Source organism: Bombina bombina, chromosome 5, assembly GCF_027579735.1.
Source record: "Bombina bombina isolate aBomBom1 chromosome 5, aBomBom1.pri, whole genome shotgun sequence".
NCBI classification, from domain to species: domain Eukaryota; kingdom Metazoa; phylum Chordata; class Amphibia; order Anura; family Bombinatoridae; genus Bombina; species Bombina bombina.
In genome coordinates this window covers 770923680-770943454 of record NC_069503.1, presented here as the reverse complement: position 1 = coordinate 770943454, position 19775 = coordinate 770923680, and the positions used below count along the sequence as shown (strand labels likewise).

At 41.1% G+C, this 19775-nt stretch overlaps 1 protein-coding gene across 1 annotated transcript in view; it reads left to right on the top strand.

The window, feature by feature from the left end:
- The window catches only part of TSHZ1 (teashirt zinc finger homeobox 1), a 122688-nt gene extending 120431 nt beyond the window's left edge, over nt 1–2257 (top strand). Inside the window, exon 2 of the mRNA XM_053714856.1 lies at nt 1–2257. This exon is cut by the window's left edge and continues 2246 nt beyond it. Within this exon, the coding sequence (XP_053570831.1) occupies nt 1–933 (933 nt within the window). The 3' untranslated portion in view covers nt 934–2257.
- The last annotated feature ends 17518 nt before the right edge of the window (nt 2258–19775 follow it).

Here is a 19775-nt window from a genome sequence, read left to right as displayed (position 1 = left end):
TTGGATCCTTTATCTATGCTGTACAAAATTAGCAATAGCATGTTAGACAAACCCCTTTATCCTGCAACACCAGTAAAGCAAGTGGATTCCATTGATCGGTATTATTATGAAAATAGTGACCAGCCCATTGATTTAACAAAGTCCAAAAACAAACCAATTGTGACTAGTATGACAGACTCCGTATCATCACCTTTAAGGGAAAGTGCTCTGATGGATATTTCTGACATGGTGAAGAACCTCACAGGACGCTTAACCCCGAAGTCTTCAACACCATCTACCATATCAGAAAAGTCTGATGCAGATGGCAGCAGTTTTGAAGAAGCTTTGGATGAGTTGTCACCTGTACATAAGAGAAAAGGTAGGCAGTCCAACTGGAACCCTCAACATCTCCTTATCCTACAGGCCCAGTTTGCTTCTAGCTTACGGGAGACAGCTGAGGGTAAATATGTTATGTCAGACTTGGGTCCTCAAGAACGAGTACACATCTCTAAATTTACAGGTCTTTCAATGACTACTATTAGCCACTGGTTGGCCAATGTGAAATATCAATTAAGAAGGACAGGAGGAACTAAGTTTTTAAAGAATTTGGATACAGGTCATCCTGTATTTTTTTGTAATGATTGTGCCTCTCAGTTTCGGACTGCATCAACCTATATAAGTCATTTAGAGACACATCTGGGTTTTAGCTTAAAGGATCTGTCAAAGCTTTCTATTAATCAGATTCAAGAACAGCAGAATGTTTCAAAAGTCATTACTAACAAGGCTTTAAGCTCAATCGGACTTATTGAGGAGGACTCAGGCTCCACATTCCAGTGTAAGCTTTGCAACCGAACTTTTGCAAGCAAGCACGCAGTTAAACTGCACCTTAGCAAAACACATGGGAAGTCCCCGGAGGACCATGTGATATATGTAACAGAATTAGAAAAACAGTAATGTCTACTAGTTATGCAGCCAGGTATGCAAGTGACCACAAGACATTGCACTAAACTTCATAATACTGCACTAGGCCTGACCTGAGCCTCTGAAATCAGTCTTATTTTTGTTGCTGAACTGCCTATCTGGAATTGTTTCCTTACACATATTTTATATTTATATTTATATGCTCTTTGTCTGATTTGTGCATGTTTTTTTTTTTCTTTTCTTTTGTGAGTCAATGTTTGACCTTTAATTTTCAACATCTGTTCTTGATGTTAAGCTATCTTTTGTAGAATGTAGTGGGAAACACTATTGAGGGATATTAATTTAGCCATGAAGAAACACAAAGAACAATAACAATAAAAATGAACATACTCAGATTCTAAAATGACCATGACAATAAAGGTCAGGAAATCTTGTGGTGTCAAATTAACCCTTTGAGCACAGCAATAGCATTTCTAGGCCTTTAAAAACAAATGATAAAAGGTGAGAACACAGAATTTGGATTCATAAGTATGCATGCAGTTATGGGATGGTGGAGAAAGCTATATAGTACTCTTAGGGTTATTATACCACTTATTATTTACAAACTAGTGCAACATGGGAAAAAAATATATATTACAAAGATAGCATTATGATCTTAGAACCTGGATGCTAAGTTTGCTCGTAAGAGCAAAAAGCGTATGCAAATCTGTATTTCAAATGTGTATAAAGTATTTCCTTTTTTTGTGAAATATATACTACAGTTTCTAGTTATTTGCAAATGTAAGCTTTGATACAAGCCTATCTTCCTACATTGTGCTGCATTTATCTCCCTTTGCTACCAGCAGGCTATATACTTCATTTCAGGTCCTCCTGGCAGCAAGGTTGATAAAATAATAGAATATTCTTGGGCAAATATTGGATTATGTTTCCTGTAAATAGTAGACATTTAACTTAAGAGTACATGTTACATATCTTATCATTTGAAACAGTACCGCTTCCTTTGTATCTTTTGGCCGTATGGTTTCACTTTGAACTTTTTATATTGTCATTTTATATTCAATTCCTATGTATATAAAATGTAAAAAAAAAAAAAAAATCACATTTTTTTTTTTAATAAAATGAAGTTCCTGCAGATTGACTTTAACAGATACAATTTACTGGCGCCTGCATCTTTTCAGATGCACGTACAAAAGAAACTATCTGACAAAAAATTAAATAAATACAAATAAAGCAATGCACTATGAATTATACATTTTGATGTTCTATCATTAATATTGTACAGTACATTTTCGGTTCACACAATTAAATCCACTGTTTTCTCAAGTGTGAAATAAACCCACATGCAGTTCTTGATTTACATACATTGTCATGTCGTCATTATTTTGCCTTTGAGGTGTTATTTCAGCAATAAGAGGTATTGCTCATGCAATCAACCAAGATAATTCTATTCAAAATCATCTATTCATGATCTGTATCCTGACATATTTCATTCAGGCTATATCCATTAACATGTTACAAACAAGTCACAATAGTTTGAAATAACGACATGCACAGAATTATTGCTGCTTTAACAATTAATGACTGGCATTTTATGTATATATTTCTGTCTCGAAAAGAAGGGGGAGGTGACATGTTTCCTTCCACACAGTTTTGTGTTATTGTATTTTAAAACAATGTTGTTCAATTTCCTTTTTTTTTTTTTTTTTTTTTTTTTTTAAAGCAAATGAAAAGTCAAGCCTTAACATCTCCTGCACTCAATAAAACTTTTGTATAAATATGATATGAGGGAAAAAAATTAAGCTCAAGGTCGCAGTCGCGTTTGTTCACAAGGTGTTTACAGATTAATCTGGATGTGAATGAATTCACATTTAAATGTGTGATAAAAGTGATATATATCCAAGTGTCATTTGGAAATCTTTGCCTGTCATTTAAAAAATTTTGTTCATCTCATTTTAATTAACCTACTGGCAGTCCTGTCCCACTCATCACATTTTGGCAGTGCAGTAGTGTACCAAGTTCAAATTTTTGTGTTATGTTTAATTTTATTTCTTAATCAAAAATGCATTGAAATTGAAAGGCTGGTCACCAAAGCAAAAATAATACGTCTTGTCTTGTTTATTTTATTTATTTATTTTCCACTGCTAGAACTTTTATAGCATGCAAACATAAATAAGTATGCAAGAAGATTATTATTAGCTTTAAACACACTAAATATGATTAAATGCCTCTTTTAAAATTAAAGAGAGAGTATACCCCAATTTTCATATAACTGCATGTAATAAACACTACTATAAAAAGAATATGCACAGATACTGATCTAAAAATCCAGTATAAAAGCTTTTAAAAGCTTACTTAGAAGCTTTCACTTTAGAAATGTTGATGAGGTTAGGCTGGGACACCCAGAGAAAGGGGCTGAGAAAGCAGGAATAGCAGACACTACCCCCCCTGCATATGAAAGACCCATTACGCAAACAGGAAAAAGCAGGAATCTGTAGACTCCAGTCTACATCTGATACATTGGGGTTTGGTTAGGAGTCTGAAAATCAGCATGTTATTAAAAAAAAATAAGCAAAACTATACATTGTTACATAAACACTCCCAGATGGGTTGTATAAATGGATCATCTACAAAACAGGTATGCAAATAAAAATGTAATGTACAATGTTCTATTTAGTATATATATCAATGAACATGAATATTTTAGATAACAATACAAATTGTACTTAAAATTGTGCCGTTCTCGTCATAGCTGTAATGCAGTACAGCCAATCAGATGCTGTAGTATGGTGGAAGCTGTCATTAGGAATGCAGGAGAGTGTTCTACTTACTTTCAGTGGAACAGAAGGTACTGCATCTCATTTGCTGTACTATCTAAATGCACATACATGAACAAAATAGTGATGGAGGACTGGCAAACTCTCATCCACAGGAATGCTAAACTACTACTTATATTGTTAGTGGAATTCTATATGCTTAGTATCCTTTTTTTAAAACTTATTTCTTCTATAAGGTACGACGAGTCCACGGATTCATCCTTTACTTGTGGGATATTATCCTCCTGCTAACAGGAAGTGGCAAAGAGCACCACAGCAGAGCTGTCTATATAGCTCCTCCCTTAGCTCCACCCCCAGTCATTCTCTTTGCCTACTCTAAGTACTAGGAAGGGTAAAGTGAAAGAGGTGATAAAATGTTGGTTTTTATTTTCTTCAAGCAAGAATTTTTTATTTTAAATGGTACCGGTGGGTACTATTTACTCTCAGGCAGCAGATGGATAAAGACTTCTGCCTGGAGGCTGATGATCTTAGCATTTGTCACTAAGATCCAGAGCCGTTCCCACAGAATGGCTGAGGGGTACAAGAGACTTCAGTGTGAGGAACGTTTTCATGCTATATAGCAGTGAGGTATGTTCAGTCATTTTTTCTGGAGAGACTATGGTATTTCAGAAAGGCTGACAGTATCCCCAGGAGGGTAAGGGTAAGCAGTAATCCTAAGAGATATAGAAGGGTATTACTACGCTTGCATAAGGGGCTTATAAAAAATGGTGGACACTGAGTTTGGAATGTTTGTGGGCAAACGTTTTGTGAACTGGGAGTGCTGTTAACGTTTTTTGGGCAATAACTTTTTTTGGAGACTTTATTGAGGGTACACTTTGGCTTCTTTTTGGGTCTCAGAACCCACATGGCTAGTTTGGAACCGCTCTGGTGCGGTTAATTTAGGCTGACAAAACATCGAGTGAGATGGGCGAGACCTATTTTCACGCCTCAGATGCGCAGTTGTATTTACAAAGCAAGCAGCAAGCTCCAACTCCGGAGGGCCCTTGTGGAAGTTTTGGGCCAAATCAAAGCTTTAACCCCATTTTTCCAATCCCTGAGGGCAGGTAGTGTTTTTTCCGGATTAAGGCTCATTAACTATCCGGTTTTCACAATAAAGAGTTGTGTGTTTTTTTTTCTTGTGGGGCAAACTTAACTGCATAAATTGAATCTTATATCAAAAATTTGAAACGATTGGCGTATTTTAAAGCAGTTTTGCAGAACGTGTATGCTTTTTTCTCTTAAAGGCACAGTACCGTTTTTTAAGATTGTTATTTTTTTCACTAAATAAAGTGTTTTCAAGCTTGTTTGTGTTCATTACTAGCCTGTTCAACATGTCTGACATTGAGGAAAGCCAATGTTCAATGTGTTTAGAAGCCATTGTGGAACCCCCACTTAAAATGTGTACCTCATGCACTGAAAGAGCAATAACTTGCAAAGAACATATTTTAGCTAATAAAAGTATGTCGCAGGATGATTTTCAGTCAGAAGGGAATCAGGTTATGCCATCTAATTCTCCCCAAGTGTCACAACCATTAACGCCCGCACAAGCGACGCCAAGTACTTCTAGTGCGTCTAATTCTTTCACCCTGCAAGATATGGCCGCAGTTATGAATACTACCCTTACAGAGGTTTTATCTAAGCTGCCTGGGTTGCAGGGGAAGCGCAGTAGGTCTGGTGTGAGAGTAAATACTGAGCCCTCTGACGCTTTATTAGCCATATCCGATGTACCCTCACAATGTTCTGAGTTGGGGGTGAGGGATTTGCTGTCTGAGGGAGAGATTTCTGATTCAGGAAAGATGTTCCCTCAGACAGACTCAGATATGATGGCTTTTAAATTTAAACTAGAACACCTCCGCTTGTTGCTCAGGGAGGTTTTAGTGACTGGATGATTGTGACCCTATTGTAGTTCCTGCCTACACTGATGTTTTTCCAGGCCCTAAGAGGATTTCGGACATTGTCACTAAGGAGTGTGATAATCCAGGTATTCCATTTTCTCCTCCTCCTACTTTTTTAAGAAAATGTTTCCCATATCAGACACCATGCGGGACTCCTAGCAGACGGTTCCTAAGGTGGAGGGGGCTATTTCTACCCTGGCTAAGCGTACAACTATACCTATTGAGGACAGTTGTGCTTTCAAAGATCCTATGGATAAAAAATTAGAGGGTCTCCTAAAGAAAATATTTATTCATCAGGGTTTTCTTCTGCAACCTATAGCGTGCATTGTTCCTGTAACTACTGCAGCTGCTTCTTGGTTCGAGGCTCTGGATTAGGCTTTTCAGGTTGAGACCCCATTGGATGATATTCTGGATAGAATTAGGGCTCTCAAGCTAGCTAATTTTTTCATTACAGATGCCGCTTTTCAACTGGCTAAATTAGCGGCAAAGAATTCAGGTTTTGCCATTTTATCGCGTAGAGCGTTGTGGCTTAAGTCCTGGTCTGCTGACGTGTCATCAAAATCTAAGCTTTTAGCCATCCCTTTCAAGGGTAAGACCCTATTCGGGCCTGAACTGAAAGAGATCATTTCAGACATCACTGGAGGAAAAGGCCATGCCCTTCCTCAGGATAAGACAAATAAGATGAGGACCAAACAAAATAATTTTCGTTCCTTTCGAAACTTCGAAGGTGGTCCCTCTACCTCCTCCCCTGCTGCAAAGCAGGAGGGGAATTTTGCTCAATCCAAGTCAGTCTGGAGACCTAACCAGACTTGGAACAAAGGTAAACAGGCCAAGAAGCCCGCTGCTGCCACCAAGACAACATGAAGGGGTAGCCCCCGATCCGGGACCGGATCTAGTAGGGGGCAGACTTTCTGTCTTTGCTCAGGCTTGGGCAAGAGACGTTCAGGACTCCTGGGCTTTAGAAATCATAACCCAGGGGTATCTTCTAGATTTCAAAGATTCTCCTCCAAGGAGGAGATTCCATCTTTCTCAATTGTCTGTAAACCAGACAAAAATAGAGGCGTTCTTACGCTGTGTAGAAGACCTATATACCATGGGAGTGATCTGCCCAGTTCCGAAAACAGAACAGGGGCAGGGGTTTTACTCCAATCTGTTTGTGGTTCCCAAAAAAGAGGGAACCTTCAGACCAATTTTAGATCTCAAGATCCTAAACAAATTCCTTCAAGATGGAGACCATTCGGACTATTTTACCAATGATTCAGGAGGGTCAATATATGACCACCGTGGATTTAAAGGATGCGTATCTGCACATCCCTATCCACAAAGATCATCACCAGTTCCTCAGGTTCGCCTTTCTGGACAAGCATTACCAGTTTGTGGCTCTTCCCTTCGGGCTGGCCACAGCTCCCAGAATTTTCACAAAGGTGCTAGGGTCCCTTCTGGCGGTTATAAGGCCGCGGGGCATAGCAGTGGCGCCTTATCTGGACGATATCTTAATTCAGACGTCAACTTACCAACTAGCCAAATCTCACACGGACATCGTGTTGGCTTTTCTGAGATCTCACGGGTGGAAGGTGAACGTAAAAAAGAGTTCACTTCTCCCCCTCACGAGAGTTCCATTCCTGGGAACTCTGATAGATTCGGTAGACATGAAAATTTTTCTGACGGAGGTCAGGAAATTAAAGATTTTAATCACCTGCCGAGCTCTTCATTCCATTCCTCGGCCTTCGTGGCTCAGTGTATGGAAGTAATCGGACTAATGGTAGCGGTATTGGACATAGTTCATTTGCTCACTTGCATCTCAGACCACTGCAACTATGCATGCTCAATTAGTGGAATGGGGATTATGCAAATTTATCTCCTCAGATAAATCTGGATCAAGAGACGAGAGACTCTCTTTTTTGGTGGTTGTCACAGGATCATCTGTCCCAGGGAATGTGTTTCCGCAGGCCAGCATGGGTCATAGTGACAACGGACGCCAGCCTATTGGGCTGGGGTGCAGTCTGGAATTCCCTGAAAGGACAGGGAGTGTCAACTCAGGAGGAGGCTCTCCTCCCGATAAATATTCTAGAATTGAGAGCGATATTCAACACGCTTCAGGCGTGGCCTCAGCTGGCTTCGGACAAATTCATAAGATTCCAGTCGGACAATATCACGACTGTAGCATATATCAATCATCAGAGGGGAACAAAGAGTTCTCTAGCGATGATAGAGGTTACCAAAATAATTCGATGGGCAGAGACTCACTCTTGCCATCTATCAGCAATCTATATCCCAGGAGTGGAGAACTGGGAAGCGGATTTTCTAAGTCGTCAGACTTTTCATCCGTGGGAGTGGGAACTCCATCCGGAGGTGTTTGCACAATTGATTCATCAATGGGGCACACCAGAATTGGATCTGATGGTGTCTCGTCAGAACGCCAAACTTCCTTGTTATGGGTCCAGATCACGGGATCCTCAAGCAGTACTGATAGATGCTCTAGCAGTACCTTGGTCGTTCAACCTGGCTTATGTGTTTCCACCATTTCCTCTCCTCCCTCGTCTGGTTGCCAGAATCAAACAGGAGAGAGCTTCAGTGATTTTGATAGCACCTGCGTGGCCACGCAGGACTTGGTATGCAGACCTGGTGGACATGTCATCTCTACCACCATGGACACTGCCACTGAGACAGGACCTTCTCATTCAAGGTCCGTTCCAGCATCAAAATCTAGTTTCTCTGCGACTGACTGCCTGGAGATTGAACGCTTGATTTTATCTAAGCGGGGATTCTCTGAGTCGGTCATAGATACCTTGATTCAGGCTCGAAAGCCTGTCACTAGGAAAATTTATCAGAAGATATGGCATAAATATCTTTATTGGTGTGAATCCAAAGGCTACTCATGGAGTAAGATCAGGATTCCTAGGATTTTGTCCTTTCTCCAAGAAGGATTGGAGAAGGGGTTATCAGCTAGTTCCCTAAAGGGACAGATATCTGCTTTATCAATTTTACTACACAAGCATCTGGCAGATGTTCCAGACGTTCAGCCGTTTTGTCAGGCTTTAGTTAGAATCAAGCCTGTGTTTAAACCTGTTGCTCCGCCATGGAGTTTGAATTTAGTTCTTAAGGTTCTTCAAGGGGTTCCGTTTAAACCTATGCATTCCATAGATATTAAGCTTCTATCTTGGAAAGTTTTGTTTTTAGTTGCTATCTCTTCGGCTCGAAGAGTTTCTGAACTATCTGCATTTCAATGCGACTCGCCTTATCTTGTTTTCCATTCTGATAAGGTGGTTTTGCGTAGCAAACCTGGATTCCTTCCTAAGGTTGTTACTAATAAGAATATTAATCAGCAAATTGTTGTTCCTTCCCTGTGTCCTAATCCTTCCTCTAAGAAGGAGCGTCTGTTGCACAACTTGGACGTGGTTCATGCTTTGAAGTTTTACTTGCAAGCGACCAAAGATTTCCGTCAAACATCTTCTTTGTTTGTTGTCTATTCTGGAAAACGTAGAGGTCAAAAAAACTACGGCTACCTCTCTTTCTTTTTGGCTGAAAAGCATCATCTGTTTGGCATACGAGACTGCTGGACAGCAACCTCCTGAAAGAATTACAGCTCACTCTACTAGAGCGATGGCTTCCACATGGGCTTTTAAAAATTATGCTTCTGTTGAACAGATTTGTAAGGCTGCAACGTGGTCGTCTCTTCATACCTTTTCCAATTTTTACAAATTTGATACTTTTGCTTCTTCGGAGGCTATTTTTGGGAGAAAAGTTCTTCAAGCAGTGGTGCCTTCTGTTTAGCCATCTGTCTTGTCCCTCCCGTTCATCCGTGTCCTATAGCTTTGGTATTGTATCCCACAAGTAAAGGATGAATCTGTGGACTCGTCGTACCTTACAGAAGAAAAGTAAATTTATGCTTACCTGATAAACTAATTTCTTCTATGGTACGTCGAGTCCACGGCCCGCCCTGTCATTTTAAGACAGATTTTATTTTTTTGATTTAAACTTCAGTCACCTCTGCACCTTTTAGTTTCTCCTTATTCTTCCTGTACCTTCGGTCGAATAACTGGGGGGTGGGGCTAAGGGAGGAGCTATATAGACAGCTCTGCTGTGGTGCTCTTTGCCACTTCCTGTTAGCAGGATAATATCCCACAAGTAAAGGATAAATCCGTGGACTCGTCGTACCATAGAAGAAATTAATTTATCAGGTAAGCATAAATTTACTTTTTATTGAAGGGTTGACAATGTACAAACATGACATTTTATGTACAAACAATTATTACTTCAATGCTGTCAAACAGGTGGGGTTTTTAACCAGCGTAAAAAGAGACCAGCAGCATCAGTGAGTATTACAGGTCTACTACATAGTACATTTTTTCCTTCCTTTAAACAATTATTTTAAATATTAACAAACAATATAAAAGAACAGAAACATAGCTAAATCAATCAATAATATGCCTGATACACATAATATGAGATGTATTGAAGTGGAAAGCGGGAGATCTCAAACCAGTATAGGATTGACGACGGGGACCAGCAAGCAAGTGAAGGGTTGGAGAGAAAAGAGAAAAAAAAGGAAAGAGACCGAGGGAGAGTTGAAAGCCTTTTAGTCTGAGGCAAGTATGTGAGACCATTCTCCCCTCAAAGTCTCTTAATAAAATCATATTTTGGAAGGGCATTCAAAGCTGCCTTTGCACTTCCAATTCAAACGTTAAGATTAGTTTACACCACTTACGGAGGAAAACGGCTAATCTATTTTGCACAGCCGCTCTTACATCTAATTGTTCTGTGAACATTTGTAATTTTAACATATTTCCAAAGTCAGAGGGAGAGGGTATCTTTTTCTTTATCCAGTTCTGGAGAATGCACTTTCTAGATATTAGAACTATTAAGGTAAGTACCGAGTCAAATTGTCTATAGCTAGCATCCCATTGTAGTAATAGTATGTTTTGGAGGGAGTTCTATCTGTGTTTCCAGTTTCCTATGGATCCAATATTGAAGCTTACTCCAGAACTGACTAATTAATGGGCATGCAAAAAAAATATAATGTAGCAGATTAGGAGCATACTATTAGTCCAACTATCAACCCATTAAGCCAAGCCCTGGGGTGTCAAGTATGCCCTGTGTAATATCCGCATCTGTGACTCCCTGACTGTTGCCGACAAAGTAGCTTTTTTATTTTTTCCAAATCCTCATGAACTGCTGCCCATGTCACCTCCGGTAACCCTTCTTTTCCTAGCCCCTTAATATCAGGGTTTGTAATGTTTGCAAATGGGCTGCTGGAAAGTTTGATTGATTTCAGAGAGAGAAAATCTACCCATCTTATATAACGCTTGTGTGAGTCGAAAAGGCGATCCTTCTCAAAATCCTGGATTATCTCTGACCAAGTTCCTAACATAATGCCATAACTGGCGATACGTATAGAAGTGTTTGTGTGGAAGAGTGTGCTCCCTTTGTAGAGAAGCAAATGTTTTAATAGATCTTCTTAACGGATCTAGCATAATTTCAATGTAGTTTAATCCTTGCTGTGACCAGAGCCTGAAAGGTAGAGTATCGAGCCCAGCAGGAAATTCAGGATTCCTGGGAATAGGTAGATATATAGAGGGGTTACATGATTTCGTAAATCATTTATGTGCTAACTGCCAGGTCTTCAAGGGGTCTCTATACAGCAAATTTGAATGCTTAGTATCCTTTTTAAAGAAACAGTAAAAAATAATCTGCTATCTTTCAACAAATTAACATTGAGGGTGAAAAAAAGCTTGAATGCAAAAAAAAAAATATTGTTTACTGCAAATGTTTTTCAACAGGCACTCCACCCACCACTTGCCTTATTTGGAGGAGCCCACCCAGACTTGTACACAAGGATATCCGCTGTCCTTTTGTTAGAAAAAATGCATTGTTTTGTAGTTCCTTATTTTATAATCTGTGCTGAAGTCAATTAGAGACAGATGTATGGCAGGATTAGATTTCTGAAGCATGCCATGTGCCCCTGCATTATATAGAATTGGAAAACTTAATTTCCATCTTAATATGAGGAGAGTCCATGGCTTTATTCCTTACTTGTGGGAATACAGAACTTGGCCACCAGGAGGAGGCAAAGACACCCCAGCCAAAGGCTTAAATAGCTCCCCCACTCCCCTCATACCCCAGTCATTCTTTGCCTTTCGTCACAGGAGGATGGCAGAGAAGTGTTGGAAAATTCAGAGTAGTCTCTTATAGAGGGTAGTACTCTTTGGTATGGGACTGGAGTTTTAAGTAGTCTTGTCAGCCTCTCAGAGCATTGATGAATGTTAGGGTCTGGAGATGCAGGGAGAGTCTTTCTGCAAATCCATCCAGACTCATTAACAACTCCTAAGCAATCAGTGTTGACAGGTTTCACTGCCTACTTCTATCACTCCAGTCCATGTCAGGTGCGATGTTACACTGTCAAACTTAACGGGCTGTGTGTCTGTTCCACGGCGATGATTCCGGTATGATCGTTTCATTTTATTTCATATGATAACGTAAGAAGACAGGGTCACAGTGTGACTCCTTTATCTGTATGGAATCAACGGTTAATATCTCCGGAAGGGGATTATTGAACAGGGGGGATTTATTATGTTTTATGCTGCAACATGTGTGAGATGAGGCTCTGGCAGATGTGGGAACATTCAGGTTTTACTTTAGTTTTGGATAACTGCACAAACTGTCAGTTTGGCGCACTTTTCTTCCTGCAGCAGGGGCGGTCCTGCATGGCACTCCATGTGAACGGGTGTGGCCTCATTAACTTCCTCTTTCCTGAACGTGCGGTTTACAGGAGAAGAAGTGGTTTCTCTGTGGGGCCTAGGTCATAGGAGGTGGTGAGTGCCCCGGCCATTGGGGGTATAAAGGTGCCATTTACTTTTTCTATAGTCCATTTTAAAAGTGCAAGCTATGGAGGACTCTGATGCCTGTTTTTATTGTGAGGAGGCTACGGTATACCCGCCTGCTCAATTATGTTTCACATGCCTTGATAAAGTACTTATATCTAAGAAACCAAAGATGTTTAGTACCACTGAGCCGTCCACCTCTGAGGGGTCTCCATCCCCCGAGGTGCGTTCCCTGCAATCATTTCCTATTACACATGCAGCTCCCCTATTGCACAACTAATCCTCCTTTGGGAGGGGCCCTCTTATTGCCAGACTTTTCTGAACAGTTACAAACGGCAGTGTCTGTGGCCTTTAGTGCTTTACCTCGCCCTGCTAAGTGCAAGCGAAAGGTTAAGTATTCCTATCCTTCCCAGGGGTAAACAACTTGCTGGATTTATGTGATACTAGATTATCCGCTGATGAAGATGCCTCTGATACTTCAGAGGAGGCTCTTTCTGGGTCGGAGTCAGCTGCCTCTAAGCCTCCGGCTGCGGAGGAACCAGATTTTAGATTTAGGATTGAGCTCTTTCGCTTTCTGTTAAAGGAAGTGTTGGCTACATTAGAGGTTCCGGAACCTAAGTTACCCAAGGAACTTTCTATTCCTAAGCTTGATAAGGTTTATAAGGACAGGGTGCTGCCACAAACTTTCCTGGTTCCCGTTAAGATGTCAAATATTATTAAGAATGAATGAGAGACTTGGATCCTCATTTTCCCCTTCTTCTTCCTTTAAAAAATTGTTCCCGGTTCCTGACTCCTAATTAGAGTTGTTGGGGTCTGTTCCCAAGGTGGATGGAGCTATCTCCACGCTTGCTAAGCGCACCACTATCCCGCTTGAGGATTGTTCATCGTTTAAGGAGCCCATGGATAAGAAGCTATAAACTCTGTTGAGAAAGATGTTTCAGCACACAGGATTTTTTTTTTCAGCCTGCAGCGGCGGTTGCTGCGGTGGCAGGAGCCTCTACCTATTGGTGTGACTTTCTGTCGGAGATGATCGAGGTGGAAACTCCCCTCGATGAAATCCAGGAAAGAATTAAGGCCTTGAGGGTAGCTAATTAGTTTATTTGTGATGCAAATATGCAGATTATTTGCTTGAATGCCAAGACATCAGGCTTTTCTGTTCTCGCCCGTAGGGCTCTGTGGCTGAAGTCTTGGTCTGCTGGCATGACTTCAAAATCTAGACTGCTTTCCCTTCCATTTAAGGGGAATGTTCTTTTCGGGCCAGGACTGGACTCTATCATATCCACGGTCACTGGGGGCAAGGGTGCCTTTTTACCGCAGGATAAGAAGAACAAACCTAAAGGACAGGGTCCGAATTTTTGTCCCTTTTGTTCAGATAAATCCCAATGCCAGCAGCCCTCCGCAAAGCCTGATCAGTCCAAGGGAACTTGGAAACCATCTCAATCTTGGAATAAATCCAAGCAGAACAAGAAGCCCGCCGAAGCAAAATCGGCATGAAGGGGCGGCCCCCGATCTGTCACTGGATCGTGTTGGGGGCATACTATCTCTCTTTGTGGAGGCTTGGCTGGGAGACATGCAAGACCCTTGGGTTCTGGAGGTCATTGCTCAGGGTTACAGGATAGGTTTCAAATCTCATCCAGCCAGGGGCAGATTCCTCTTATCAAACCTGTCTTCAAGACCAGAAAAACAATATACTTTTCTAGGGTGCATGAGGGATCTCTCCTCCCTAGGAGTGATTATGCCAGTACCTCTAGCAGAAAGAGGTCTGGGATACTACTCAAACCTTTTTGTGGTCCCAAAGAAGGAGGGTACGTTTCGCCCGATTCTAGACCTAAAGTGCTTAAACAAGTTTCTGTCGGTGCTATCGTTCAAGATGGAGACGATAAGGTCTATCCTGCCCTTAGTTCAACAGGGACCGTTCATGACTTGAAGGATGCTTATATTCATGTGCCAATACACAAGGATCACTTCAAGTTCTTAAGATTCGCTTTTCTGGACCAGCACTTCCAGTTTGTAGCTCTTCCTTTTGGTCTGGCTACTGCTCCAAGAGTTTTTACGAAGGTTCTGCGGGCTCTGCTTGCGTTGGTGAGATCCAGAGGTATTGCAGTAGCGCCTTATTTGGACAACATCCTAGTCCAGGCTCCATCCTGCCGGCTGGCAGAAGACCATTCGAGAGCTCTTCTTCAATCTCATGGATGGAAGATAAACTTAGGAAAGAGTTCTCTGGTTCCCAGTACCAGAGTAGAATTCCTGGGCACGATAATAGATTCCAAATCCATTAAGATATTCCTTACAGACCAGAGACATTGCAAAATTACTTCCAATTGTCTTGCCCTCCAGACCTCCTTAAGGCCATCTGTGGCCCGGTGTATGGAGGTGATTGGGTTCATGGTGTCCAGCAAAGATATCATTCCATTCACCAGGTTCCATCTCAGACCTCTTCAACTGTGCATGCTGAGACAATGGAAAGGCGATCACTCGGATCTATTACAACAGATTTCTCTGGACAACCGGTTGAGAGAATCGCTCTCTTGGTGGCACTGTCCAGATCACCTGTCCCAGGGGACATCCTTCTTGAGACCATCCTGGGAGATTGTGACCACGGTCGCAAGTCTATCAGGATGGGGAGCTGTTTTGGGTGCCAGGAAGGCACCGGGCTGGTGGACTCGAGGAATCTCTTCTCCCGATCAACATTCTTTGAGTGATCTTCAATGCTCTGAAGGCTTGGCCTCTTCTGGGTTCGTCACAGTTTATCAGATTTAAATCGGACATTACCTCGGTGGCTTATATCAACCATCAGGGAGCAACGAGAAGCTCCCTAGCCATGAGGGAAGTATCTCAGATTCTGGACTGGGCAGAGGCCCACAACTGCTCGCTGTCAGTGATCCACGTTCCATATGTGGACAACTGGGAGGCGGACTTTCTCAGCAGACAATCGTTTTATCCAGGGGAATGGTCTCTCCATCCTGAGGTGTTTACAGAGACTTGCAACAGATGGGGGATGCCGGAAATAGATCTCATGGCGTCCAGACTCAATACCAAGCTACCCAGATACAGGTCTCAGTCCAGGGATCCCCAGGCAGAGCTGATAGGTGCCTTAGCAGTGCCCTGGGGGTTCAACCTAGTTTACATTTTTCCACCGTTACCACTTCTTCCTTGGGTAGTGGCCCGCATCAAGCAGGAGCAAGCCTCGACTCTTCAAATTACTCCATCGTGGCCGCAAAGGATGGGGTTTGCAGGCCTGGTGGGGATGTCATCATCTTCTCCATGGAGGTTACTTGTTGCAGAGATCTGTTGGAACAGGGTCCTTTTGTTTATCAAAATCTTGATTCTCTGAGGCTGACTGCGTGGAGATTGAACACTTACGGCTAGATTTAGAGTTCTGCGTTAGCCGTCAAAAGCAGTGTTAAGGGGTCCTAACGCTGGTTTTGGCCGGCTGCTGGTATTTAGACTCAGGCAGGAAAGGGTCTAACGCTCAATTTCAAGCCGCGACTTTTCCATACCGCAGATCCTCTTACGTCAATTGTGTATCCTATCTTTTCAATGGGATCTTCCTAACGCTGGTATTTAGAGTCTTGGCTGAAGTGAGCGGTAGAGCCTCTACCGACAAGACTCCAACCGCAGAAAAAAGTCAGTAGTTAAGAGCTTTATGGGCTAACGCCGGTTTATAAAGCTCTTAACTACTGTGCTCTAAAGTACACTAACACCCATAAACTACCTATGTACCTTTAAACCGAGGTCCCCCCACATCGCCGCCACTATAATAAATATTTTTAACCCCTAATCTGCAGACCGCACACCGCCGCCACCTACATTATCCCTATGAACCCCTAATCTGCTGCCCCTAACATCGCCGACCCCTATATTATATTTATTAACCCCTAATCTGCCCCCCCCAACATCACGGCTACCTTACCTACACTTATTAACCCCAAATCTGCCGACCAGACCTCGCCGCTACTCTAATAAAGTTATTAACCCCTAAACCGCCGCACTCCCGCCTCACAAACCCTATAATAAATCGTATTAACCCCTAATCTGCCCTCCCTAACATCGCCGCCACCTAACTTCAAGTATTAACCCCTAATCTGCCGACCGGACCTCGCCGCTACTATAATAAATGTATTAACCCCTAAAGTTAAGTCTAAGCCTAACCCTAACACCCCCCTAAATTAAATATAATTTTACTCTAACTAAATAAATTAAATATTATTAACTAAAGTATTCCTATTTAAATCTAAATACTTACCTGTAAAATAAACCCTAATATAGCTACAATATAACGAATAATTATATTGTAGCTATTTTAGGATTTATATTTATTTTACAGGCAACTTTGTATTTATTTAAACTAGGTACAATAGCTATTAAATAGTTATTTACTATTTAATAGCTACCTAGTTAAAATAATTACAAAATTACCTGTAAAATAAATCCTAACCTAAGTTACAATTAAACCTAACACTACACTATCAATAAATGAATTAAATCAATTAACTACAAGTACTGTACCTACAATTAAATAAACTAAACTAAATTACAAAAAAAACCCCACTAAATTACAAAAAATAAAAGATTACAAGAATTTTAGGCTAATTACACCTACTCTAAGCCCCCTAATAAAATAAAAAAGCCCCCCAAAATAAAAAATTTCCCTACCCTAATCTAAATTAAAAAAGTTAACAGCTCTATTACCAGCCCTTAAAAGGGTTTTTTGTGGGGCATGCCCCAAAGAAATCAGCTCTTTTGCCTGTAAAAAAAACACACAATACCACCCCCCAACATTACAACCCACCACCCACATACCCCTTCTCTAACCAAAAAAAACAAAAAAATTATATTTAACTTAGGGGGGTGTTATGGTTAGGGTTAGACTTAGCTTTAGGGGATAATACATTTATTAGAGTAGCGGCGAGGTCCAGTCGGCAGATTAGGGGTTAATACTTGAAGTTAGGTGTCTGTGATTTTAGGGAGGGCAGATTAGGGGTTAATACTATTTATTATAGGGTTTTTGAGGCGGGAGTGAGGCGGATTAGGGGTTAATAACTTTATTACAGTAGCGGTGAGGTCCGGTCGGTAGATTAGGGGTTAATAATTGTAGGTAGGTGGCGGCAATGTTGGGGGCGGCAGATTAGGGGTTAATAAATATAATATAGGGGTCGGCGGTGTTAGGGGCAGCAGATTAGGGGTTCATAGGGATAATGTAGGTTGCGGCGTTGTGCAGTCGGCAGATTAGGGGTTAAAAATTTTTATTAGAGTGGCGGCGATGTGGGGGGACCTCGGTTTAGGGGTACATAGGTAGTTTATGGGTGTTAGGGTACTTTAGAGCACAGTAGTTAAGAGCTTTATGAACCGGCGTTAGCCCAGAAAGCTCTTAACTCCTGGCTTTTCTCTGCGTCTGGAGTCTTGTCGTTAGATTTCTAACGCTCACTTCAGCCAAGACTCTAAATACTGGCGTTAGAAAGATCCCATTGAAAAGATAGGATCCGCAAATGGCGTAGGGGGATCTGCGGTATGGAAAAGTCGCGGCTGCAAAGTGAGCGTTAGACCCTTTCCTGACTGACTCTAAATACCAGCGGTAGCCCAAAACCAGCGTTAGGAGCCCCTAACGCTGGTTTTGACGGCTAATGCAGAACTCTAAATCTAGGCGATAGTAAAGACCCTTCAACTGCCCAAAATTTTTAAACAAAAATCAGAAAAAGTTCCTGTTAAAAAAAATAAATAAAAAAATAAAAATAAATTCTGTCTGGTGCCAAAAATCATTATTGAGTATAGCACAGTGTCCTCATTGTTGCTCAATGCTTTGTGCCTCTTTTACTGCATTTTCCAGGTGTTATACTTGTTCCGTTTCCTGTTAGAGGAGTTCTTTTGAATAATGCAATAGGAAAGCTCATTGATCCTATTACCCATATTACCCTTTAGAAATAGCTTGCATTATATTGGTTATATTGATTAAACCAACTGCTAATTCATTTGAATTAAAAAATTTTTTTATAAAAAGGTGCCATAACAGCTGTATAAAGACTAGAAGAGGCAGAAAGCAGCAAGCAACAGTGAGAAGAGCAAACTTGACTGGATCACAATATTGGGCGCTATACAAAATGCTTTAGGTGGTAAGTAGGATAGGGTGGTTTTTTTTTGTAGCAGTGGTATTCAGTAGATGTGTATTCAGTAGTTTTGTTCACTGCCAAATGTGGATGAAGGAGGCTGCTCACGGCATTCAGCTATTTTCAGTGCTGATTTCTTCTTGTGAAAGTGCAACCCTCTAAGATCAGGATTTGCACAAATATTAGTGTGTTGCACTTTCAAAAGAAGAAATACGGCTCCAAAAAGAGCTGTAAGCCGTGAGGGAATCACGTCTAGTGATCAGTTTAAATATGGGAAGGGTCTTATGATACTGGTCAGATAAAGGTGTGGAGCTCTTAGAGAAGAGGTGAGTTTAGGTTGGCGATCTTGTGGAAGGAAGGTCTGCAGGAGGAATTTTAGTATTGGAGGTCTGGAATTTTCATATAACTGCATGTAATAGACACTACTATAAAGAAGAATATGCACAAATACTGTTATAAAAATCCAGTATAAAACCTTTTAAAAACTTACGTAGAAGCTCCCAATTTAGCACTGTTGATGTGGTTAAGGTGGGACACCCAGTAAAAGGGCCTGGGAAAACAAGAAGAGCAGACCCTCCCTTCTTCCCTACATATGAAAAGACAGATTACACAAACAGGAGCCAGCACTAGTGTATAAACACGTGTATACATCTAACTAGAATACTTAATGTAAACACAGTGCTCAAACAAAGGCCAGGTGTAAGAGAGCAATGAGACTAAACTTTAACCAGCTCCTGCAAAACAAACAACAGTTAAAGGGACCGTCTACACCAGAATTTTTATTGTTTTAAAAGATAGATAATCCCTTTATTACCCATTCCCCAGTTTTGCATAACGAACACAGTTATAATAATATACTTTTAACCTCTGTGATTATCTTCTATCTAAGCCTCTGCAAATTGCCCCTTTTTTCAGTTGTTTTAACAGACTTGCAGTCTAGCCAATCAGTGCCTGCTCCCAGATTACTTCACGTGCACGAGCACAGTGTTATCTATATGAAATATGTGAACTAACACCCTCTAGTGGTGAAAAACTGTTAAAATGCAATCTGAAAGAGGTGGGCTTCAAGGTCTAAGAAATTAGCATATGAACCTCCTAGGTTAAGCTTTCAACTAAGAATACCAAGAGAACAAAGCAAAATTGGTGATAAAAGTAAATTGGAAAAGTGTTTAAAATTACATGCTCTATCTGAATCATGAAAGTTTATTTTGGCCTAGACTGTCCCTTTAAGTGCTAGAAAGT